This window comes from Heteronotia binoei, chromosome 5 (assembly GCF_032191835.1).
Source record: "Heteronotia binoei isolate CCM8104 ecotype False Entrance Well chromosome 5, APGP_CSIRO_Hbin_v1, whole genome shotgun sequence".
In the NCBI taxonomy this organism is placed as follows: Eukaryota; Metazoa; Chordata; class Lepidosauria; order Squamata; family Gekkonidae; genus Heteronotia; species Heteronotia binoei.
Genome location: NC_083227.1, coordinates 126052222 through 126077149, shown reverse-complemented (window position 1 = coordinate 126077149; position 24928 = coordinate 126052222). Strand labels below are relative to the sequence as shown.

The window sequence follows — 24928 nt, the reverse complement described above, 5'->3', positions numbered from 1 at the left end:
TGAAACAAGAGCCAGGGACAATCTGTATCTCTTAAGGTGTTTGTGATTTTGGTAGTTATGTCCACAATTTTGTACAAATATAGTTTCCACCATCATTGTTCTTTCAAACTAATATTTCTTTGTGTTTATTTAAATGGGGGGAAAATCATATGTGAAATCTGCATGTAAAAGTTAACATTGCTTAGTTTGTTTCTGGACTGTTTTGACCCAGTTACCATGATGGATGTTGACAGAATCCAAGGATCTCTGAAAGTAACTACTCGTGCTCTGGATCCTTGTCCACCCTACTTGCTGAAGTCATATAGGAAAGGAAAGGTCCCCTGTGCAAGCACCAGTCGTTTCCGACTCTGAGGTGACGTTGCTCTCACAACGTTTTCACGGCAGACTTTTTACGGGGTGGTTTGCCATTGCCTTCCCAGTCATCTACACTTTCCCTGCAGCAAGCTGGGTACTCATTTTACCAACCTCAGAAGGTACCTGAAAACCCAGCTTCCGCCGGGGATCGAACTCAGGTTGTGAGCAGAGCTTAGGACCGCAGGACTGCAGCTTTAACATTCTGCGCCGAAGTCATATAAGAACTACCTAAATAAGTCACTGATGTCTATCATAAATCAATCGATGACTAGGGGCACCTTCCCCTCACTACTCAAAAAGGTGGTCATCCATCCCCTGCTTTAAATTTCTGTCTCTTCAGAAAAGTGATGAGGCCATTATTGTTCTGTATCTAATTTGATCTTTTTGTGCAAGGTAACGAAGAAACCAGTGGTGAACATTCTCAGGCCTTCTTGGATAACTCAGTGCTCTGGATCCTTTTCAGTCTGACTTCAGGCCAGGCTATGAGACAAAGGTGGTCTTGTAGTTTGAGTTAAAGATCTCTGTCCAAATGTAGACAAAGGCTATGCCTGTTAGTGGCACCTACTGGATTTGTTTGCAGACCACACTATCTTGTTGAAATGTTTAAAGGCAAAAGTAGAAATCGGGGGTGGTGCTTTGTTTTGATTTAAATAATTTCTTGTGGACTCATTCAAAGGGTTGCCATTGGAGACCAGTTATCACCAGTGTGGCATTTGTCCTGGGGAGTTCTACAGATATTGTGCCACTACCTGATTGCTGCGGTCAAATGGCTGAAAGTGAATTAATTGAAACTTGTTGGGAATACTGAATTCTTGAAGGACATTGGACTTCCCACTTTTAAGAAAGGAAGACTACAAATGACAATATAAATTTTAAAAACACAAAGTTCTGATTCTGATTACTATAAAAGGACTCAATTGCTACTTTTCATGAGCAGACCTAATCCCACCCAAAAAAGTGCACACACACAAATGTGTAAGTCCATGCAGGTAGCTTTTGGAAACATAGTCACCTAATTTGACTTTTGCCATCTCTCTGGCACAATAAGGACAAACTGCATAAAAATAATGACAACAGTGCATGTGCATGTAGCAGATTAAAAACAAGCTCCCCAGCATGAGAAAACTTTGGGTTTCTCCCTTTTATTTGGCGTACTTGACACAGGTTTGTACAGATGGTTGAATGAAATGGGCTTGTGCAAAACAGCCAAGGAAGGTTTGTTTTGGAAATGCTCAGTAGGACATTATTGCATCACCTAGAACAGGGGCTCTCCAAATGTTTTTTGCCTACAACTCCCATCAGCCCCAGCCATTGGCCATACTGGCTGGGGCTGATGGTAGTTGTAGGCAAAAAAAAACATCTGGAGAGCCACTGTTCCTCACCCCTGAATCCTAGAAGTTTTAAGAAGAATCATATCTGGAACCAGGAAAGAATTTTTCTTAATGTTAGAACTGACTAATGACATCCGGAGTATTTTTGGGTAGTGGTGATCTGCATTTTTTCCCAGAACATACATCTCCTAATTGCACTAACTATTTCAGTGATTTCCTTGCATTATGCAAGCATCTTTGGAATGGGATCTACTTGTTTACTTTTACTTCCAGTTTGCAACACAAATAGCATAATGAGAGGGGGGGAATCTATGTGAGGGTTCATCTGTGGGGTACTCAAGTGGATTTGTTCAGTGGATTCCATAGCTTGTGATGATTACAAATATCACCTCACAATAGGAAAAATGATGGTTGCGTGAATCATTTTTGAGACAAGTAAGAAAAACAAGACAGTCAAGGTCTGGTCTGCTGGATCTAGATGCTGATACTTTTCACACCAATACCAAAAGAGTCAATCAGTTTTTTTTTGGGGGGGGGGGGTTTGCTGTCAATTTATGGAGACGTCATAGGGTTTTCAAGGCAAGAGACTATCAGAGGTGGTTTGCCATTGCCTGCCTCTTCATAATGATCTGTGACTCCCTTGGTGTGCCTCTCAACCAAACTAACAGAGCTGACCATGCTTAGCTACTGAGATCTGATGACACTGGGCTAGCATGGGCTATCCAGATAAAGGCAAGCAACAGATAAGTAGGACTGAAAAGTATACCAGGTAAATACCAGCTCTATGCTGAAGTTTTTGTCTTGTTTCTGTTTGAATGTACCAGAAAGGGCATGACCTGCTGTGTGAAAAATGGCAAGATGTGCATAATCAAGAGGAGGATGTTAATGCACAAGTACCTCTGCACCCTGTCCTCATTGAGGGCATTCCCATACACCTCCACTTCCTGCTTGGCTTTTTCACTGCAATACTGTAGGAAAGTATGCTTGTTCCTGTGTAGGTAGTCCACCAGGTCTCCATAGCGGCAGTATTCGGTTATAATGTAAATAGGGCCTGTAAAAAAGAGTATCAGCTCTGATCAATGGCATCTGAAAACAAGTCTCCTTGTGTGTCACATGATCTAGCTTTAATTGACATTTTCATGCAAGTGGGGATTCAGATAGCTGAATGCTCTTCTAACAGGGGAAGAAATTCCCTGTATAGCATGTCAGGAAGAAAGCTAGAGAAGAACCTCATTCCTTGACATTCTAGTTTTCTGTGCTGAGGTAATCAGTCTGAAGTGGTACAGCCCAGACACAGGGTTACTACTTCACTAATAAGGAGGACTCTGAATCTGTATGTTTACATTCCCATGTAGAAACTGACAACTATATTGTTTGTTTTGTCTCCCTGAGTCCTCAGTTCTCATTCTTAAAACCATATTTAACATTGCTGTATGTCAAGTTCATCTCTGCCACACATATCATGATAAATGGATTCTTCTTTTTGTATAAGTGTACATCTGGTAGCAAAACCCTCTTCCAACAACAATAATGCAAAGTTGGGGGACCCCTTTCCAGAGAAATCCCATTTGTTGAAAAAAATAATTTGGGGCAAATCCTAAAACATTAAACACTGGATTGGAGCCAGTGGATTTCCCCAGCAGTCCCATTGAATCCCTTTGTGCAGTGCTTTAGGACACACATCGAGTAACAGCTATTTGGGTCAGTGGACAGTAGTGAGAAGGGGAAGGGGATGATGATATTACTCTTCCTGCATCTTCTGTCAGCAGAGCCGCACTGACAGAAAAGGGAATGACGTCATCAGGCGTTGGATTCAGCAGGAGCTCACAGGAGCACAGCTCCTGAACCTTTCTAAGAGTTCCACCTCCTCCTTCTCACCTTGCTAATTGAATAGCAGGTGCAGCTGCATAACAATCCCTGGATGAGCTCCACCACCTATTTTTCTACAAAATGACCCCTGGATGTCACCCTCTTTCCCCTCCTTACTGCACCCAATGACATTCATAGCTATTTCTCCATGTAGGTCCCATGGCCTCAGGAATCAACTTCTGTGGGGTCAGGAAAGACTGCTGGAGGGAGGGAAAAGCAAGAAAGATCTGCTATCTTTGTCTGAGTGGATTGCTGGGTCCAACTGATAGTCTACAGACATGAAATTATATGGTATTTTGAGTTGCCATAGCAACCCAAGCAAAAGGCCAATGATGTGGCAGTAGTGCTGGCCACCAGTACCATGAGAGAAAGAGGTGAAGATAAGGGATGGGGAAACAGAGGTGAAGGAGAGGTGATAAAAATATATCAGCAGAGAGTTGGCAGCCAGGGACACAGTCAGCAACAGGGAACTGTGATTTCTCCTCTCTGTGAGTTCTTGCACCTCTGTAATCAAAAAACCACAGCAGGAATAAAATATGCACAGCCTATGCATTGTCTTTGGGGAGCCACACTGCTTCCACATCACCATCCCTCTGTAAAAATCTGAATCTGTCCTCTTGTGAGACATCACTTCAATGCTGCAAGCTTGGGAAAGGAAACTGTGGTTTTGAACATGATGCAGTCATTAAAGTAAAATGGTTCCATACTCAATGGGTGATAGTAGGGAGCTGTCATTCTGGTGGGCTGTTTTAAGTATACTGGTGGACAGAGCAGGATAGTTTTCTGCAAGACAAGTCAGAGAACTGGCAGGTTGTCTTCCTCCTTAGTAAACAATCACATGACTAAACAGGAATGGTACAGGAATAGAGCAACCATGTATGGCAGACTTTCCCTCTTCCTGCCAAAAGGCAGTTTAGTTATCAGCCATAGTGACGATGAACTCTATGCAAGGTACAAGTGGTCATTTGTAGCAAGAGCAGGAATCAGGAAATAACAAAGAGGTATTCTCTGGTAATGGAAATGCAATGAAACCTGTACCTCCTTTGGTGCAGGCTCCAAGCAAGTTGACGATGTTCAGATGAGGCCCAAGATGACTCATGATCTTCAATTCCGACATCAGTGCTTGCTTCTCGCTGCTTCTGGCAGTAGCTGAAACATGGATGAATCAAACAATGAAACACAGAACAAGAACTTTTTGGTATACAAAAAGAGGAAGTAAGCTAGGCAGATCCATGGTTTTGAGGGTAGCATTAACCTCAGCAAAGGAGATTATCAATGGATATATAGGTAACTACCACCTACCTAACATCTGCACCTACTTTTCACTTCCAGTAGCTACCACATAAAAACATTTCCATGTAGGAGAATTCACACTGTGTAGTGTAACATGTATAGCTGTCTTGTATGAGAAATCATACATAACTATATAGCATTTTATTTAGGAACAAATGCATGTTTCTGAAAAAATTACTATAGCTGGCCTTGCATTTTTCCTTCGTGCAAACATTTTGCTTAACTTGCTAAATCCTGTGATGGATGTAAATATATTGTTTTAAAAACAGAATATGAAACAGAGGGTATGTGGGATGACTGAGAAAACATTTGAATGTGCATGCACTGTGGGAGAAAGAGAAGATTTCAAACTTACACTTCAGCATTTTCACAGCAACCCTCATTGTGGACTGTGTGTGACTCATACCATGGGCTATGGCTTCCACCACTCGTCCAAAGGCCCCTGAGCCCAATGTGCGTCCTGTATCCAAGAGATTGAGACCAGCATAAGAAATCACTATCTACTTCAGAACTTTCCAGTTATAAACATAAATGGGAAGAGCTCACAAGGCAGCTGTATGGAAAATGTTAAACTCTTTACTGGAAAGATTGGACAGCATGAACCTCCCTGGGAAATGACTAAAGCTGAGACCTATGTCTGGCTAAAGCCTGATTTCTGCCTGGCTGATAAGGCAGCAATTCTAATGAATGACATAAACCTTGGTACTTTCATCCAAACAATGTTGTGTGCATTCTACATGTGACCACTAGATGGAGGAACTAATCACTATCTGAAGAAGTGTGCTTGCACATGAAAGCTTATACCTTGAATAAACCTTGTTGGTCTTAAAGGTGCCACTGAATTAAAACTTTGTTCTTTATTCTTAAGATGCTCATAGGTTTGATTCAGACAGGCAGCTCGTGGCTTAAAAAAAAAAACAGCCGGTGCACTTTGAGGTTCCCTGCCATGAGCAGATGGTGCACACCTGGCTGCCAAGAGAGGCACAGGCTGCATGTGCCCTGGTCACACTGCTCATGTGCTTGGAAGGCACTTCCATGGTGCACCCACCACCATTCAGATGGCCTGGAAATGCCCCATGCAAGTGATTCAGCAGTTTGCCACCAGGAACTTGAGGCTCAGATGTGCATGTGTGAACATGCCTTTTAAATCTGTGGGGGGGGGGGGGGGCTGTGTTGGGCCAAATTGCCTTTTTAAATGCAACCACAGACGGTTTGCTTCTTTAAATTTATTCAGCAGTACCTAGACATTAAGATTAATTCCCATAACATAGTGAAAAAAGCAGTTTTTAAAAAGTGGATCTGAAATTTTGCATGTTTTGAGCTACTCTTTTGAATTGCCTAAGACATAGTTGCATAGCGATTAGAGTGTTGGTCTAGGTTTGGGGAGACCCAGGTTCAAATCTATGTTGGCTAGGAAACTCAGCATCTGGCCTGTCATTCTCTTTCAGCCTAAGACTACCTAGCCCAAGTTAGGGCCTGGAGTTCTCTCAGACTGACAACTGAATACAGAATACAGAGATCTTCAGGAGGCACTACAAGGTTTGCTTGTTTGTCAGGGCTTTTGATGGGGTTATGGCAGGCATCTTGTAAGGGCAGGAGAGTGGCAGGGATTTGTTATGTTTATTTGGGTTTTAACTGGAAATGTTTTTAAACATTTTAAACTATTATTGTAAGCTGCCTTGAACCAGGAGGAAAAGCAGGGCAAAAATATTTTAATAAATAAAAATATTGTCAGAGCTCAGTCACTATATTACATCAGCTCAGGTACATCTTGGCCTTCATAAGCAGGTTCAATGTGCACAGCTCCACAAGTTGTGATAACTTGTGCTTGGTGGCCTTAATATAAAGAAGATGAACATAACTGAGAGTGATTCCTCACCGGCATTTGCTCTACTCCCACGCTTCTCCTTACATTGGCACAAGCCATCCAGCCACTCCGCAGTGCCTTTCGCTTCGGGCTACTTCCAATTCCTGTCACAGCAATTGGAACTCCAACCCGCCCCCCCCCCCCCCCCAGCATCCTGTTGCTGCGATGATAATAGGAAGAAGCCACGATGTAAGAGGCACCCGCGGAGCAACTAGTGGGAAATCCATCACTTGAGCCGGTGCAGGGAGAAGTGCGGGGGTGGAGCAAATGCCAGTGAGGAATCACTCTGAGAGCTTGTTGATAGCATTTTATAATATAGTGGGTTCAGTGTATGGCAGAGGCGAGGTGGTAGTGAATCATCAGCTCTTTATTGATTACAGCATCTTGAAGCATATACATAAGGCTGACTAACTGGGGCCACAGGGCCAACTATATACACTCTTGTGTTCCCGCGCAAGCGTGTGATTGGACCATTCAAACCAGCAGGGGGCCCGTGATTGGAGCAGGGCAGCAGGGTTTTGGATCCTGCTGCCCATTGTTCCCAAGTCCCCAAGCTCTGGCCGTCTGGCTCCAATGAGCCCGGCAGGAGCATGCTTTCAGTTCTCACTTGAGTCCGCATACATTACACATTTGTTGCTCACCCCATCCACTGGGCTCCATTTAGTACTGCCTGCTAGTGCAATGAGATATGTTCTGCCTTCATCAATTTTTTTTGTTTCCCTTACTCTTTTTTAAAAGTCTGTTTGCATTTACCTTGTGTCTCCAAGGGCCAGACTACACATTACCATTGACAAAGGCAAACAGGCTCCTCCCACTTTTCAACTTGGAGAAACAGTGCAAGAGGAAAGGCTGAAGCCCTTCTTCCCCCTCACGCTATACTCCTGTTGAATCAGGCCCCCACTACACTTGCTTGATGTCATGTCTTTTACAGACAGACTGTAGAGACTACTGGAAGTTGCAGCCATTGCTAGAGCAAGGAATATGGCTGCTCAGTACAGATGACAGTAACAATGACAACAGCAGTAGCAGCAACAACACAGTGCTTTGCATAAGCTATCCAGTGGTTGAAGAGGCAGCAGAGAGAACCTGCCCTTTTGATGCTGAATGGCACTAGCAGCTTATACTCTCTTTCTCTTGTTCTATCCCACCCCTCACCTAAAACAAGCTTGTCCCGGGGAAGCTCCCAGCTGCAGTCATATGGCAGTTGCATCGGGTCCACATAGATATATTCATGTCCATCAGAGCTGACCGACTCAATCACCTTCCAGCGGATTTCATAGCGAGGTTTCTAGAAAATGGTCAAAAAGGTGTTACAGATGGAGTGTGCTGGGCAGGGGGCAGCACAGCTGCAAGATAAATCCAAGGTGCCAAGCAAGAAGGTCTTTCCAAGTCCCATCCTAAGCAGATATATTCAGAACTCAGTTCTATTCAATGGGATTTAATCTGAGGGAAAAGTTTTAGGTTTGCACAGTATGTGATTTACCCAAAGTAGCTCACATCCACACATATTAGGGTTGCCAGCTCCAGGTTTGGAAATTCCTGGAGATTTGGGGGTGCAGCCTTGGGCAGGTAGGGTTTGAGGAATGGAGGAACTTCAATAGGGTAAAATGTCTTAGATTCCACCCTCTAAATCTGTCATTTCCTCCAGGAGAACTGATCTATGTAGCCTGGAGATAAGTTGCAATTGTGGGAAATCTCCAAGCTCCTCATGGAAGCTGGCAACCCTAACATATTCTTGTTCTTCCTTTATCAAGGGATGGTTGATATCTCCTTAAGAGGAATCACTAGGTGAAGATAGACTGATTTTTAAAATAATCAAAAGCAAACTGCACACTATGCACACTGTTGAAACCAGTAGAGCCTGCTAGGGTTGCCAGGTCTGTTCTGGAAAATACTTGGAGACTTTGGGAGTGGATCTGGGAGAGGGCGGGGTTTGGGGAAGGGAGGGGCCTCAGCATGGTACAATGCCATAGAGTCCACCCTTCAAAGCAGCCATTTTTTCCAGGGGAGCTGGTCTCTGCCAGCTGGAGAACAGTTGCAAAAGCAGAAGATCTTGAGGCCCCACCTTGAAGCTGGCAACTGTAGTAAGTGTAGCAAACCGTTGCCTATATGTTATATTTCCTCACAGTGGAATAGTAATTTGAAGTTAATAGTTATGTTAACTTTCATATTCTCTAAATAGAAGTACTTCAGTTTTGGTAAAAGTTTCATCCCCCCCCAATAATCAAACCTCAAGTTCTTGCTGACTGCAGTTTAGTTTAAATTGGCAAATTACAAGCCTTGGTGAAATAGTGGTTTATAGTATCTGGAAAAGCTGTTGTATGTTTTAAGATTATTTTCCTACTAGCTTTGGTGAGAAGCTGAGATCCCACAGTCATCTGGACAGGAGTTTTGTATGAATCACCCCTGATTTGTATTCCAGACTTATCTTAAAGTCTTTTATCTCATGGCTGGCATATTAACAGGCCATGCTAAGCTGAACTTCAGTCACTATCACATAGTTTTTTCCTGCAGTTTCAGAGGACTCCATTTGAACATCAAAAGATAAGGCCTCATACTTTGCTTTTGTGAATGGTTGCTAAAGGCACTCTGGGTCAAATTATGTGAGACGCTAGAAGATCTGTTATTGGCAGCGTAATCCTGAGTGAATTATATCTTTTAAAATTCACTGGGCTTAGAAAGGTGTAACTATTCAGGACTGCAAGTGTGGGTTTCCCAAGCATTTTTATTTGTCAGCAGTAGCCACACTATGGGAGAGGGTTTAACTCTTTCCTCTTTCAGTGTTGTTTCCATGTTCTTTGTGGATGTGCTATTTGTCCTACTGAAAGCAAGATAGAAGCAACCAGTCCAAAACAGACCAAACAGCTCAGGAAAGGATTAATTCATCCTCCACTCTTTTCCAAACTGAAATCCTCCCACTCTGCTATTGTTTTTTTTTTTAAAATCCAACAACAACGTTCTGGAGATAAATTCTGTTTTCTCCCAGCATATAGAAGTCTGCCAGCTTTCCACAGATCTTTCACTTCATCACACAAGGAAGACAAAGTTGCTCTTACTTTTCTCGACACAACAATGAGGATCACCAGGAAAAGAACCACTATCACCAGCAAGCCCAAGATGACTGAGATGATGATTACTTTAAAAGGCAAGTCTGAAACAGTAAGCACATGCAGAATGATCAAACATCTGGCTTGGGAATATGAAACGGATCCTGCTGAATACTCAAAAACACACTGTATTTATTTACATTTGGCTTTTAGGTTTGTTTGTTTTTAAAGCCACATGGACCTTCAAAGTGGCTTTACATGAAGAAAATATGTTTGTAGAACAATATACACAAGCTCTAGCAGTGAGTTTAACTCACATCAAGAAAAATAATTAGCAAGAATGCACCGTCATAAGGCCTCATCTTAAACCTCTTGCATCCTTCTGCTCTTTTTTTTTTTTTATTCCTCATACTCAAACTCATTCTTGAACTCAGTCAACAACATTTAATGAAGCATTGCTTACTTGTTTTGTGGAGGCATTCTGAGCCAGGTGTTATGTGCAGAGAGCAAGTGACATCAAAAGAAAATAAATAACAAGTGCAAAGCACATAACATTCTTTGCGTTCATTTGTCATTTCTCTTGATCTTATTTGATCGGGTGCAACTATTTTGCAGCACAAAATCCATAGTCATCTAGTATTTACTTCATTTATAGTCTGCCTTTCTCACTGGGACTCAAGACAGATTACACTGTATTTTTTTTTTTTAAAAACCCTATAATATAACAGTATACCATATGCAACAAACAATTCAATAAAACTAGATTACAAAATTGGAAAACAATGCAATTAAAACAATGTAATATAAGTAAACAATACAATGAAAGAGTCTAAAAAACTACAACCCTTTATAAGAATGCCCTCCTGAATAATTTATAAAAGAAAAACTCCCTCACTCCTTTGTATATTAGACATAATAAATTAATATAGTCAGGGGAATTACAGACCACACAGAATTGCTAAAACAACAGTTAAAACTTAGATCCTCTTATTCATACAAGGCTGAAATGTATATTGAACAACAATGGGCTGAGATTGAGTGTGCAGAAGAGTGGTCATGTAATAGATCCACCATCACATGTCCAGTATCCCATTTCTCAAAGCAGGCTGCCATTTGCCTTACTTTTGGTCAGCCTTTGCTATGGTGCAGTATAATCACCAGACATTTAAAAAAACCGAGATATTGGGTGTACCATGAAGCAAACACATGACTTTTTTTCATGCACTCCATCTCAACTCACAAGTTAAGATCTTAGTGCTCACATCACAACCCAGCCTTCTTTCAGAGCTGTGTGAAGCAAACATGAAGAAACATTAACTATAGGAAAGTTAAATGAAGATCCAATAATAAATACTTGCATTGTCTACAACATAATTATGATGGCATCAATTCAATATCAATAGCTTATCTATCTGCAAACATTTTGTAATACTACAGGTTTCCTGAAGAAATGCAATAACAGCAAAAATTCAGGGACTTTATGGATTCCCAGGCTAGTTCCACCTGCAGTCCCATCTTTGCTAGCAAGACAACCAATTCTGCACTAGACCTTTAATTCTGGTTCAGCCCTGTCCTCAAACTGACATTCTACACTTGAATCAAGAAATCATAGAAACCAACTCTATAAGTTTATGATTCTATGATTCTTGTGTAGAAAATTAGTTTGGGGACAGGGCTTTGCTGCCCCCTGTGGCTTGATTTACTAGTGGAAAGAAGGAACAAATAATCTGGTCCCCTCAACTTTTATCAAACTTCTTCATGTTTTGGGGTAACAAAAGTAACTAAAGAGTGGGGATGGTGAACCAGTTGGGTGATACTGAGTATTGGCTGATTAAGACAAACTGGGTACGTTAGCTCTTCACCTTTTAATGGTACCTGCTTTTGGAACTCCTTGATTTTGTTTTCTGAGTTGATGCCTTTAAGTACTGTGGGACCTTCTGCTTTAGTTAATTTAAAATTGACCCTTTTGTTACTGAAACATTAGATTAGACAAGCTTTACATGTTGCAGACGCTTAGAGCAGTTCCCAGAATTCCAAAGGAGGCTACAAAGACAGTTCATCACACAAGTATTGTGCTGTGAGACTCACTGTATGGCACCAGGGTGATGTTCTGAGCATGCGTGCCCAAAGCATTTTGAGCAACACAACTTATAAAGACTGGCTCATCTACTCTGTGGAAGTGCAGCTTGCTTGTCACAGTGTAAATCATCAGGTCCTCTTGGTACGTGAAATTTGTCTGCAGATCCATCTCTCCAGAGGCATTTCCCAAAATTCTGTTTGCTTCCCCATTACACCTTTTTGTGGAAGGGAGAAATCAGTGAAAGTTAAACTGATGGTTTAGGTGTAATGTTTAAATATGTTTCTTGTAACTGCTCATGCATACATGAGTTCTCAAAATAGCAAACCATGATTACGTAAGCCACAAAATAAAATATTCCCAAAATGTGTCAAGCAAAGTCCAAACTACTCCTCACAGTATGAAGTCTCAACATTTTATTTGGCTCCCAAAAGGTTCTGTGGAACTGGGTCTGTTGTGGATTAGGGCCCCCACAGCACTTGGGAAAGACTTTTTTTTAAAAAAATAATTCTTTTCCCACACCATTTCTGTTTGAAAAGGGTACCTATCTTTCTGTGTATGAGGCAACTATTTCCAATTATGGAATCAATGCAGAAGCAAATCTCCCTTTGTTCAGTGCCACAGACCACAGCCCTCATTTAGATCAACCCCCCCCCCCCCCCACACACACACAAAACTGCTTTTTAGGGCCAAATAGCAACAGTTCAGTAGTTCCTACACTGTGGAGTTTGGAATCATCATGATTTATTTCTAAGCGTATAACATAAACAGTTCAGTGGTATTTTGTAGAATGTAGTTTGATACTACAAACAACCTGTGCAACAACAGTTCTATATTCTAAAGTGAATTCTTGGCACTATTTCAATCAGAATTATATAATGCTGTAACTAGGAGTGATGGGAAGGGGGAGAGAAATGTGTCTGCCTTTCTTTGTAGATAGAAAGGCAAGCATCTTAGAGAAATGTGAGATAAGGTGTGTGCTTCATATTTTGAGGCCACTTTATTTCATGCTGCGTTCTTGGTAGCCTTTTTCGGGGCTCAGAGTCAGTGAGCTAGTGGCAGGGTCCAGAAACAATGTTTCTGGTAATGCTTTGTTGCTACGGGACCTGAGGTTAGCTGAGGGTAAGGCGGTCATTACTGTCCGTCGCTCTAAGACGGACCAGTGTCAAAGGGGTACCGTGCTGGAGCTGGGCACCTGCTCTGAGTTGGAGCTGTGCCCAGTTTCCACTTTGGCTGCTTATTTGGCAGTTCGGGGGCCCAAGGAGGGGGTTTTGTTCTGCCACAATAATGATAGCCCGTTGACAAAGCATCAGTTTTGGGCTGTGATGTCACGGGCGTTAGGCAAGCTGGGGTTGTCTGGGGTGCGGTTTGGGATCCAGTCTTTTAGAATTGGGGCAGCTTCAACAGCTGCTGCCCTGGGGTATTCTTCCTCCTCCATTCAGTGGTTGGGCCGTTGGCGCTCATCGGCTTACAGATCTTATGTTCGACCTTTGCTCAGTCCCTAGTTTGGTTTGTTTGGTTGAAATGTTACTGGTTTATGTTCTTGTTTGACTGTTTTTTCTTTTTAGATGCTGTTGTTCCTGGCCAGAGGAGCCGAGTTCTCGTGTGTGGCCATAGCCATGTGTTTTGGGCTGCTCATCAGGCGCGGAGAACTTCGGTCAGCTCTCAGCAGGGACTCAGCCAATATGTTTGTGTCGAGTGGCAGGGACGTGGGGGCCTTCAGTGGCCGGGCCTGCTGCCTTTGTTATTCCAAGGGAGTATGGGCCTTCCCCCTCAGGTTTTAATTATTCACCTGGGGGGGAAACGATCTCAGGCTAGTAAAAGGCAAGGTGTTAGTCTGGCAGACCCGTGAGGATTTTCAGTACATTAGGGAGCGATGGCCTGGGACCACTATAATTTGGTCAGCCATGATTCCCCACCTTGTTTGGCGTAGTGCGTGGGACTCTGCAGCTATCGAGAGGGCATGCTATAAGGCTAATAAGGACATTAGGAAGGCATTGGAAGGAAGGTTGGGCCACTATCTGCCCCATCCGGATATTTCTATGAAATTTCCTGACCTCTACAGAGGGGATGGGGTACATCTTTCAGAAAAGGGTAACATGCTTTTCTTGAGGGTTCTCTGGCAAGGGCTGCAGGCAGCCTTGGGCTTCCCGGTGGGTGCTAAGCCCTAAGTAGAGACTTGGCCTTAGTAGTGGCAGGTTTTACTGAGTTTAGGGGACTATGCGGCTAGGGGAGGACCATGAAGCATCCCCCTTTTGGGGAGTTAGGGGTTTGGCATAATCAACCTTGAGGTTTGATGACCTGGGGTGGGGAAAATGCAGACTGTCCTGGAGGCTCGACTAGAGGGTGCCTTCCATTGAGACGTGCATCTGGTGGTTGGGCCCTTTGGGCGTGCCTCCCTGCTAGCCTGGCCTGGCGGAAGCTGTGTCTCACAGCTCCTGCTGCGGGCTGGGTCTCTTGCCTGTTAATGGCAGGGGAGCGGTCTGTTGAGACCCCTAGCCCTGACCAGACCGCACTTTTGGGTGTCCTTGCCGTTGTTATGATCAATAAAGTGGCCCTTAGTTAATCCAATGCTTTGTGTCCAACTCTTCATTCTGCCTTGGGGGGGGGGCAAATGTTAGATAACTGATGGAATGAGGGCCAGTCATCTTTCTAAAGGATGCCAGATTGATCTGTTATTGAATGTACTAGTGTTTGGGAAGAAGAGAGGACAGCTGTCTGATGATAGTAGCACAGAATGAAACTGGAGTCCAGTAGCGTCTTAAAGGCTAACAAAATTTATTCCAGTGTAAACTTTTGTGAGTGTCAAAGCTGGGGCTACCAACCTCCAGTTGAGGCCTGGAGTTCTCCTGGATTTACAACTGATCCCCAGACTACTAAGATTAGTTCCCCTGGAGAAAATAGCAGCTTCAGAGGGTAGACTCTATGACATCACATCCCAGGTGAATTCACTCCCCTCCTCAAACTCTGTGCTTCCCAGGTTCCACCCCCAAATCTCTAGGAATTTCCCAAACTAGACTTGGCAACCCCTAGCCACAGCTCAGTAAGCAGGAGAGATTTAAAAAAACAGGTCAGCATGAACAAAGGATTATAAACAAAATGGTTTAAAATAACTAATCCTATCACGGTAGATTCAGATCCTCAGGGAATTAATAAGTTTCTGGTATGATTTCAAAATGTTTTAAATACTTCATTCATATATCAATGAAGGTGATGGTTCTGCAGTTATTTAGTAAATGTAAGAAACAGAGCCTAGTTAATCTCTTTTAAAGTATCATATTTAAAGTGCATTTAAGTGGAAGCATGACATATGGTTTTAGCCCACAATAACTTTGAAGAAGAATTGCAGATTATACCCTGCCCTTCTCCCTGAATCAGAGATTCAGAGTGGCTTATAATCTCCTTTTTCTTCTTCCCCCACAACAGACACCGTCCGTTTTCGCACACAGCTTACCACAGGGTCACGTTCCTGTTCTCTCCGCAGCATCCGTCGGATTTCCCGTTATCTGCGCTGAAGTTACAGGAAGTGCTGCTGCTTTTGTGTAGCAAACATAAACCGCTAAAACCCAGTTTACGTTTGCTACGCAAAAGCTGCGGCATTTCCTGTAACTCCAGTGCAGATAATGGGACATCCGACAGACACTGCGGAGAGAATAGGAACGTGACCGCGTGGTAAGCTGTGTGAGAAAACGGTCACCTTGTAAGGTAGGTAGGGCTAAGAGAGCTTTCACAGAAGCTGCCCTTTCAAGAACAACTCCTACGAGAGCTAAGGCTAACCCAAGGCCATTCCAGCAGCTGCAAGTGGAGGAGTGGGGAATCAAACCCAGTTCTCCCAGATAAGAGTCCACACACTTAATCACTGCACCAAACTGGTTCTCAGTAACCGATTTCGCACTCACCTTATGCCACTCTCACATTCGTCTACTCAGTGCTGCTTCCTTCTGATTTCGCACTATCTGTCCTGGGGCTGCAGGAAGTATTGGCATTTTTGCACAGCAAGCAGAAACTGCTAAAAACCAGATTCTGTTTGCTGTGCGAAAACGCCGATGCTTGCTGCGGCCCTGGGGCAGATAGTGTGAAATCGGAAGGAAGCTGCACTGAGAAGATCGATGTGAGAGCGGCATAAGGTGAGTGAGAAATTGGTCAGTGTTATACTGTGTTTTATATTTTTAAGAAATAGATATCCAACACACAGCTGCATGGAGTTACCTAGAATAGTTTTCTTTAAGTGGAGTTCATTTTCAAGTGTTTTGTAGAGAGCATTTTGCCAGTAAAATTCTGAAGGTTTTTGCATCTGGTTAGATAAGGGGTTCAGGAATGGCTTGCTCCTAATATAAATATAATGTAGACAGCATGTTACCAATAAAATTCAGAGTGCATTTGCATCTTGTTAGAGAAGCGGTTCAGGACTAGCTTGCTCCTAATATGAATATAAAGTTGTATTGAGAGGTAAGTTCTTAAAATAATCAGTAATATATTTTAAATTATTCATTTAATTTTTTTTAAAAAAAATATTCTCTTCCATTCAGTTTTGTGTTGTATTTCATTATAATTACCATGGTTTATTGCAGGATAATAAATTTTGAAGAAAATAAAGAGGTTGCAGAGAACATTTTGGCAGCCAAATTCAAAAGACTTTTGCATCTGTTTAGAGAAGAGGTTAAGGTCTGGCTTGCTCCCAATCTCAACACTGAATTGTAGCAAGAAGCTGATAACTTTGAAGAAAATAGGAAGACTTCTGAGGAAGACTTTTTTCCATTCTCTTTTTTAAATTAAACCTTAACAAAAAAAACAACCAAGACTCTTGATGCAATGAGCCTATATCTGGGTGCTCATAGGATGGACTTTTCTTTGTAATATTGCAAAGTTGTACTTTTTTATAATGTGTACAAAAGATTTATATGACTCTTTAAAAAGTTTTACTAAGTGTGTTAGCCAGCATATCACAGTGTTTGTATTTCTTGTAATATGAACTGTGATACCAAGTTGTTTTTTCCTGCTTGTGTTGGTCTGAAGCAGCAGAACAAAGTCTGAGTCCAGTTGCACCTTTAAGATCAACGAAGTTTTATTCTGAGTTTAAACTGGACTGGACTCAAACTTAATTGCATCATGTGAAGGCTTTAAAAAATGTTACTGAACTGACAAGATAAAATATAACTTCAAGGTGAATGATGGAAAGCTTTAAAAATATGTTATCAGGTAATAATTGAAGTTCTATGATAGTATAAATCATGACATGTAACAGTTAATACAATTTAGATGTGGAGAATCCTATAACATCTTGATTGCCATTTACATTCCAGGCTCTACACACACAAAGGCACTGAACATGCACTAGGAAAGTTATTGCCTCACCATTTGGCATTGTCACAGGTATACCAAACAACCTCTGGCAGGGGCATTCCTTCTGTGATGCATGTCACTGTTTGCTCCCCACTGGTAGAGTTGATGCTTTCTATGAGGTGAATCACCTTAGCGGAGACTGGTGGTTATAGGGGACAAAAAGATTCAGGTTAGCAAGTAATTGGCTTGAAGGAAAAAAAGACTGGATAGAAATAAATAGCCTAAGCAACAGAGGATCATCATACATGGAGGGCTTCCTCCTCTGGTGTTATTTTATATATTCACTGCATTTTATACCATCTTTACACTTGTCTATTTTAATGTATTCATAATTAAACTAGAATAAGACATTAAAAGGAAAAAATGGTATTTAGCACCACAGATTTTCTCAAGTAATGCTCTTGTAGAGTTGGAGGGCACTAGCAGGGTAGAAGTGATGGGTAGGCTTTTACCTTTTCTTCTACTTTTACCCTTCCTTCACCCATCAATTCCACCTTGCAAACACCATCTAGTGCATTATTTAATTTATATTTTGACCTAGCTGGGGTCTAAAATGAAAAGCCTAGGTGAGAAGACATCAGCTTCCCATGAGGAGTATTTGGCTGGAGAGAACTGGCACTCATGGACATTGCTAAACATCCTTCCCTCCCACCAAATATCTTCTAGGAGTAGCTATCCCTTGCTACCACATCCCCCCCCCCCCACCTTTCTCAGCAAATTGCAGGTTTAGGAATATACGTTTGCCATGATAATGTCTGGTTTTGTCTGAAGAACTCCAAAAATATATTTTAGAACTGATTACCTAGGTGAGAAAATGGCCAATGAACATCAAGCCAAGCAATACACACTGAGACTAAAAAAAAAAGATGTCTTCCAATATCTTAAATATTGGAGTCTACACTTGGTGGAAAATTCTATGATAGGTCACACCACCTGAAAACTCAGAGAATGATAGTGCAGTGCAGTGCAGCTATGAAGAAGGTGAATTCAGTATTAGGAATTATTATGAAATGGATTTAAAATATAACAGCAATGAGTGTTGCAATTGTTTGTTTGTCTAAATGCATTCTAGTAACTGCTTTTTGCAAATGTAGATTCCTTGTAGTGCCCTGGAAGTGCCCTGCCCCTCAATTAAAAGCCCCAAATACGACTCCAAAGAAGCGATAGTATTTTCACAACCCAGCATTCTATTTCATCTGTTCTAAATTTGGTATACTGGAATGCTGGCTTCTGTTACAAGGAAAGCTTCACCTACTATGTTTTAGCCATGTCCCAATTTTCTTTGTGATCAGTGTTTCCTGGGCTATGCACAAATCAAATTTCAGATTCTGGAAACATGGAAATACCTCAATAAAAATGGTGTAGACCTGTTGACTTAATATGAAAGACAGGCATACAAATATCCTGTTTTCAGAAGTAGTTAGTAAATGACAATTTCGCAAACCAGATTCCAGGACTTAACGTCATCAGGAAGGAACACTTCCATGTCCCTGTGAGTTAATGAGACAGGGATGTCCAATAATACATACAACCTTTAGAATAATATGTGCTAGTGGTTAACCCATATCAAGTATATATTGTAGAGCTGGAGAGGATACAGAAAAGGCAAAAAGGCAGGAAAAAACTGTAGTCTCACTGTGCTGACTTACATCAACATCCACATTCATGTAATGCAGTCAGGATCTTATGTTCTCCCAGAAGCAAAGCAGAAAGAAAAGTGATTAAAATAGAGAAAATGTTTCAGTACTAGCAGTTAGTCCCAGAACACCCATGGCAACACACAGTCATAGTGTTGCACAGCAGTCGTGCCTCCACATTAGCCATGTACAGGAACCTAACAATGCATAAAGACAGCACCAACAACACCCTGCCCAACATGTAGACCAAGTGCAATCTAACAGCTACAAAAATACCACACAGACCCCTTACTTATAAAGAAATATTCAGACCCAAGGACTCAGAAGATTTAAAGTTCTGCTAAAAACATACAGTGCCCTTTCAAAGTGAATGTGTGCTCTGTCAGGAAGAGAGAAGGGGAGCTGTATGGAAGCCACAGGGGTGCATTCACAAGGAATAGACCTCAAAGCCTTCCTGCAGCTCAAGCAGGAAAGTTCATAGAGATGGGAAGTAGTACATGAAGATTTGAGTAACTTCAAAATAAATGTTAATATGATTACTAAAAAGCAAAATTCACCTTCAGAATGCCTTCCCAGGCACAGTCATATCACAAGTAAAAAAGAAAGAAACAAAAGGTTGGTCACAGGTAAAGTTAAAATGCTTAACTTTTGGTAGCAGGTAAAGTTAAAGTTAAACATTCTATATATGCCCAGTCAGGTTTAATTACACTTAGCCTATGTCCTGGTATGCTTGTATGGAGTATTAACTTATCTAACAGTACATACAAAAGGCTCAGCACAAATGCTAAGTATATGTATTGCTACAAAGGATAAAAACAGGTAAGCTCTTCTTCTGCTTAAGAGATTTTGCAAAAACCAAAAAGAGGTACTCACCATTAATCTGCAAAAAGAAGGACATCTCCTGTGAGTCATCTTCATTGAATGCTCGGACAGTGTATAAGCCTCCCTCACTCTGTTTCACCCTTATGAGGGATAGGGTAGTTTGATACCTGCAGGACAGAGAACCTTACAATAATTAAGATGCTGGACAAAGAGGTTAGTTCTGGCAAAAACTGTTACATCCAGAGGAAGATTTAGAGCTAAATTAATGCATGATAAAATTTCCTGATGATTTTTTAAAAAGCAGCTGCCAGTAGAAACTAGTAGCTTTAATAATGAGAAAAGACAGATAAAGTCCAGGTGCCAATATTTTTCTTTATCGGGGCAAATAGTACCTTAAGGTTCTGTGCAATGAGTGACTGGGAAAACATCATGGAGGAAAAGATTACCACCACCACTACTACCCCGCACCACAACCCAATCCAAGGGAAAACACATTACTTTAGAAACACACTCCTTATATTATACTCATTTGGTACTCATGATTTGCTGGAGCCTTCTACACAGGTCTACATGAACACACAAGTACACTGACCATGATTCAATTACGCACATAAGAACACAAGAGAACATAACAGAAGCCATGTTGGATCAGGCCAATGGCCCATCCGGTCCAACACTCTGTCACACAGTGGCAAAAAAAATAGGTGCCATCAGGAGGTCCATCAGTGAGGCCAGGATACTAGAAGCCCTCCCACTCTCACCCTGCCCCAAGCACCAAGAATACAGAGCATCACTACTCCAGACAGAGAGTTCCAACAACACACTGTGGTTAATAGGCACTGATGGATCTCTGCTCCATATGTCTACCCAATCCCTCTTGAAGCAGTCTGTTTGTAGCCTCCACCACCTCCTGTGGCAGTGAATTCCATGCAGCGGTCCAGGTGTCTGGCAAAGACATCTCTGAAATGATCAGCCACCTGATGGACTAAGAACTTTATAAACATTACACAGTGGGGGCAGGAGGGTGGGAGAGGGGGAAATACAAGGACAATTCAAGCCCTAAGAGGGAGAGCATGGATTCACTCCCCAAACTGGTGATTAGTGTAGCCAAAGCTGGTTGTACCAATCGTCACAAAACAATACAATCCATATGTTTACCCTCAGGTGCAATATTGTGCATTTGGGATCCAATTTAGCAAGAAGATCCATATCCTGAGGAATGCTAGTGCTTTCCCACACAGATGAATAGCTGGATTGGGGTGACTGTGTATCCTCATTTATAGGGCGAGGGGTTGTATTCTTTATTCCAAGGATCTCTGAAGAATCTGAAGACATTCTGTCAAACTGATGGTTGAGATGGGTTCTGAATGAGTTATTGACTCTGTGATAGTATTTAAAACTTGAATTCTGTATTACATATTTCCAGTTCAACCTTCTACACCCCAGCTAAACTCTTTAGCAAAATACACCTAGGTGTGAAGTATGGTAGTTAACAGACCACTTTGCTTTCCACATTCTACTTTCTCAGAATTTTCCCGTCAAATTCAGAATTTTGCTTACTGTAGGTTCCAAGAAACGATGCTGCTACTTCTGCCTAGCAACCATGCGGGAACTGCAAAGGAGTATGTATGTGTAATTAAAAGGGTTTTCTTGTGAACAGCTCTGTAGTATCCAACAGGGTAGAGTTGCCTCTCTCCTCTGCTGGTAGAGTTGCCTCTCTCCTCTGCCTTTACACGTTTATGTTCATTTAGATATATGCAAATTAAAACTGCAAACTGCTTATTCCTCAAACCACAGGTAGAAAACACAAATGTCTTGGTGGCAGAGAATCCAGAGGTTTATTTAAAATTTACTGTGCTAGAGCATCTCTGACAATAGGTAGCTTACCTAGTTTCTGACAAATTCCTAGTACTGATGGAAAATCCGCTGTTGCCCTCTAAAATCAGGGGCTGATTATTCTGGAGCCACACAATGGTGGGGACTGGATAGGCTTCAATCTGCACATGGAAAGTGCAACTTTTATGTAGCTCAGCAAACACTGTGTCATTCAGAATAGTGTGGAAGGTCACAAATCCATGCTCTATATAAGAAAGGAAGGAATGGAAATTTTATATGGAAGCAGGGTTCCAACTGGGGTCACTATCCCATTCTATTGGGAGGGCAAGTAGTGTCTGAATTGTATGGCTGATGATGAGAGACATAAAAGAAGAGTGCCACAGGGATCCGATTCTGCAATTAGCCATTTTAGTAATATGATGAATAGGCCTATTTCTGTCAAAGGAAAAAAAAACTTCAAACATATATATCTGAACTATGGTTCAGATCTTTGAATGTTAAGATAATACTCCCACCCCTAAAAAGGTCCTTCTGAGACTTCCATGGGACACTCTACACAGTGATGGTGCCTATAAAATATGAAAAGGTCAAAACTAGGTTTATAACAGTAGATGATCAATCAACTAACATTAAAACAAAATAGCAGTACAGCTGGGCCTGTCGGATCTAATATCCTGAAAAGTAGGCAGCAGAATTGTAGCTTGATATTTTAAGAAGCCTTTGTCAAGAGACAGGCTGAAGATTTTGACAAACGCACCAATCACTTGGATAAAGATTTCTTTTGTTTCTTTTTCGTCGTGGTAAGTTTCAGTGGCTTCACAGCTATACAGCCCTTCATCTTCTAACTCTGCATTGTGGATTGTCAGGATGGAAATAGTAGAATGGCTGACCCCAGGCAAAATGTCTGTCACTGGATATACCACCTTGCCCACCTGCAAAGGAAAGTGGGTAAAATACAACAAGTATGAGCAGTATTGAGCAGCACAGGATTTTTTCAGGCGTAAATCTGCTAATTTCATCTACATGTTTGTAGCCACCCCCATACAAGGTATCAGGCATCATTTCTTTTGCACCAGGGGACAAATTAATAAAAAATATAAAGAATGGCAGAATGGTTTGTAGTAGTTGTAGTTATTTATTCTGGTCTTTTGACCAACATATAATTCAATCAAACATAAAATACAATAGTAAACATTCAAATTTAATAATTTTTAGGGTGCAGTTTCTGTAATTTGATAATTAGTGCACAAAACTTAGCAACTTCACATGTGATCTTAGCATTATTATCAGATAAAAACCAGTGAAGCCTTGCTTTGTATTTATGTAACCAGGAATCGAATCAAGTAGTGGGTTGATAATTCTATGACGAATCTCTGTAAAGTGGACTGCATCTGAACACGATCACTAAAACACAGCATGCAGCTTATACAGCTATGTTGTCTGTGTGAGAATGTGTCTAGATATGACTCTGTGGCCCAGTTATTGCTCTCAGACAGTTGCCGACTTGCCACTAAGATAACAACTGCCCCCTCGTATACAGACATGAGCACTTCACAGTCCATCATACTTGCTATATCAAGATAATGAAGCAATTACAAAAACATACAAACAAGCCCTAAACACCACATGTTTGCTTACCTTCTGGCCAGGATACCTCCAAGTGTAATCTATCAATTCAATGTTTTTCACTGAACACATTACAGTGATGTTTTCACCCCGCTTCACTATGGTTTGTACAGCACTGATAGAAACATTGATGACAGAGGTTGGAAAGGAAGGCACTGGAGGGGAGAAAAACTCAGATTAACATGGAAGGAATCCAAGCTACAGCAGCTAAAGGAAGACAATTCACATGACTAAAAATCAGTCCAGGCAGTGCACCAAATTCAATAAGCAATACAGTTGGCTGCTCATTTCACAGTGAGAAATTCGTCTGATTTTCCACTGCACATACAGTTCAATCAGGAGTTGTGCAGATTTTTCAGGTTTGGGATCCGAAATGGGTTGCTGGAGTCTAGAATCAGTCCTGTGATAGTTGCAGTGACTATTTATTCTTCTTCAGTTTTTGTCAAAATGTATGTGTTTCTGCTGGCAATGAACAATCATGCTTTTTCTATGGAAACACAGATCTGATTATTTTCTCTTTTTTCTGAAGCAGGTCTCAATTAAAACAAACAAAAAGTGGCAAAGGAATGGCCTTTTTATTGTGAAACAGGTTCCCAGTGGAATAGGGGACTTGGCAGGGAAACCAGGTATTTGGGTCACCATGAGCTGGGATTATGGGACATCATGACAGGTATTTGGGACATCATGAGCTCCTGATATCGCATTGTAAACAAAACTCTATTGTCTATTTTGGGAAGGGTCCAAGATTGGAGCCAAATTCTATAATTGGGAGGATTTGCCAAAAATTGGTTAGAGAATCTCTAATTAAAGAGAGATTGCTGTTTCTTAGATTGGTAAAAGAATATCTCAAGCCAGGAAAAATAAAGAGATAGTTTGTAATTGTTTTCTTAATTGAGGAAGCTGGTTATGAACATCTCTTTAGTTAATTATAATGAGATGACCAGTTATCGTTGTTTATGGAGAAAGTGACCAAATGGTGTTTTCTGTATGACAATCAGAAGTGGTCCATCAGGGTTTCCAGCATTTGCCTATTTTTAGTCTGAGCCTTCTAGAAGAAGTAGTTGTCCTCCACAATGACAAAAAAATACCAAGATTAGGAGGAAATTCTAACATGACATTGCCAAAGCAGGATGCATGCCACGTTATGGAGGATAAATATTTCCTGCAAGTGCCTAGAACTGAATCTTCAACTGTCCTTTCACTATTCTGACCCCCTTCACACTCCATGTATCTGAGCTGCAAGGATCATCAATATCCAACTACAGAGAGCTCATTGTCCTCTTGGACCCAGACTAAATTTTCTGCTCGTGCAAGGCACTTCTAATAGTGGAACAGAATATGCCTGCAAGGTCAGCCCAAGGGCTTGCCATACCCTATGCAAGCTCCTCCCTGCTCTCTCTCAGCTTGGGCGCCCCAGCCTGAGCACATGCCCCCTGGCCCAAGTGGCTTAGAGCTCACTTGCTCTACCTCACAGGGCTGAGCATTACAGTGGAAGATAGTGTGCATGGCGGGGGTGGGGTGGGGAGATTGCATCTAGACTCGGAAGTGAAACTTCTTCCAGGTGACACTCTATAAGTCTGACAAATCCTATGGTAAAGACCACAAAGATCTGGTGGATTCTTAGAACACTGCCCATCACTTTCAGGTTTGGATATAGTCCTATCTTTTCCTGCCAAGCTGTGCAGCTTTGTTGGCCAAGTGAGACCCAGCTATCAGGCTGGCTGGCTGATGAACTAGTTGGGGTGCACCCAGGCCCACTGGCCAACCTGGAAACTGTTATGGTGGTGCCTGGACCACAGTGGTGCCTCAGGGCTGCATGGTTTTGG

General features: G+C 41.8%; 1 protein-coding gene across 1 annotated transcript in view; it reads right to left on the bottom strand.

The window, feature by feature from the left end:
- Positions 1 to 24928, bottom strand: part of PDGFRB (platelet derived growth factor receptor beta) — a 130492-nt gene that overhangs the window by 36157 nt on the left and 69407 nt on the right. Inside the window, exons 5-15 of the mRNA XM_060240320.1 lie at positions 23115 to 23257; positions 22234 to 22408; positions 21528 to 21720; positions 19692 to 19807; positions 17194 to 17320; positions 11850 to 12055; positions 9771 to 9865; positions 7870 to 8002; positions 5203 to 5307; positions 4593 to 4703; positions 2583 to 2736 (exon numbers count right to left, since the gene is read on the bottom strand). Of these exons, the coding sequence (XP_060096303.1) occupies positions 2583 to 2736; positions 4593 to 4703; positions 5203 to 5307; positions 7870 to 8002; positions 9771 to 9865; positions 11850 to 12055; positions 17194 to 17320; positions 19692 to 19807; positions 21528 to 21720; positions 22234 to 22408; positions 23115 to 23257 (1558 nt within the window). The remainder of the gene's footprint in view (positions 1 to 2582; positions 2737 to 4592; positions 4704 to 5202; positions 5308 to 7869; positions 8003 to 9770; positions 9866 to 11849; positions 12056 to 17193; positions 17321 to 19691; positions 19808 to 21527; positions 21721 to 22233; positions 22409 to 23114; positions 23258 to 24928) is intronic.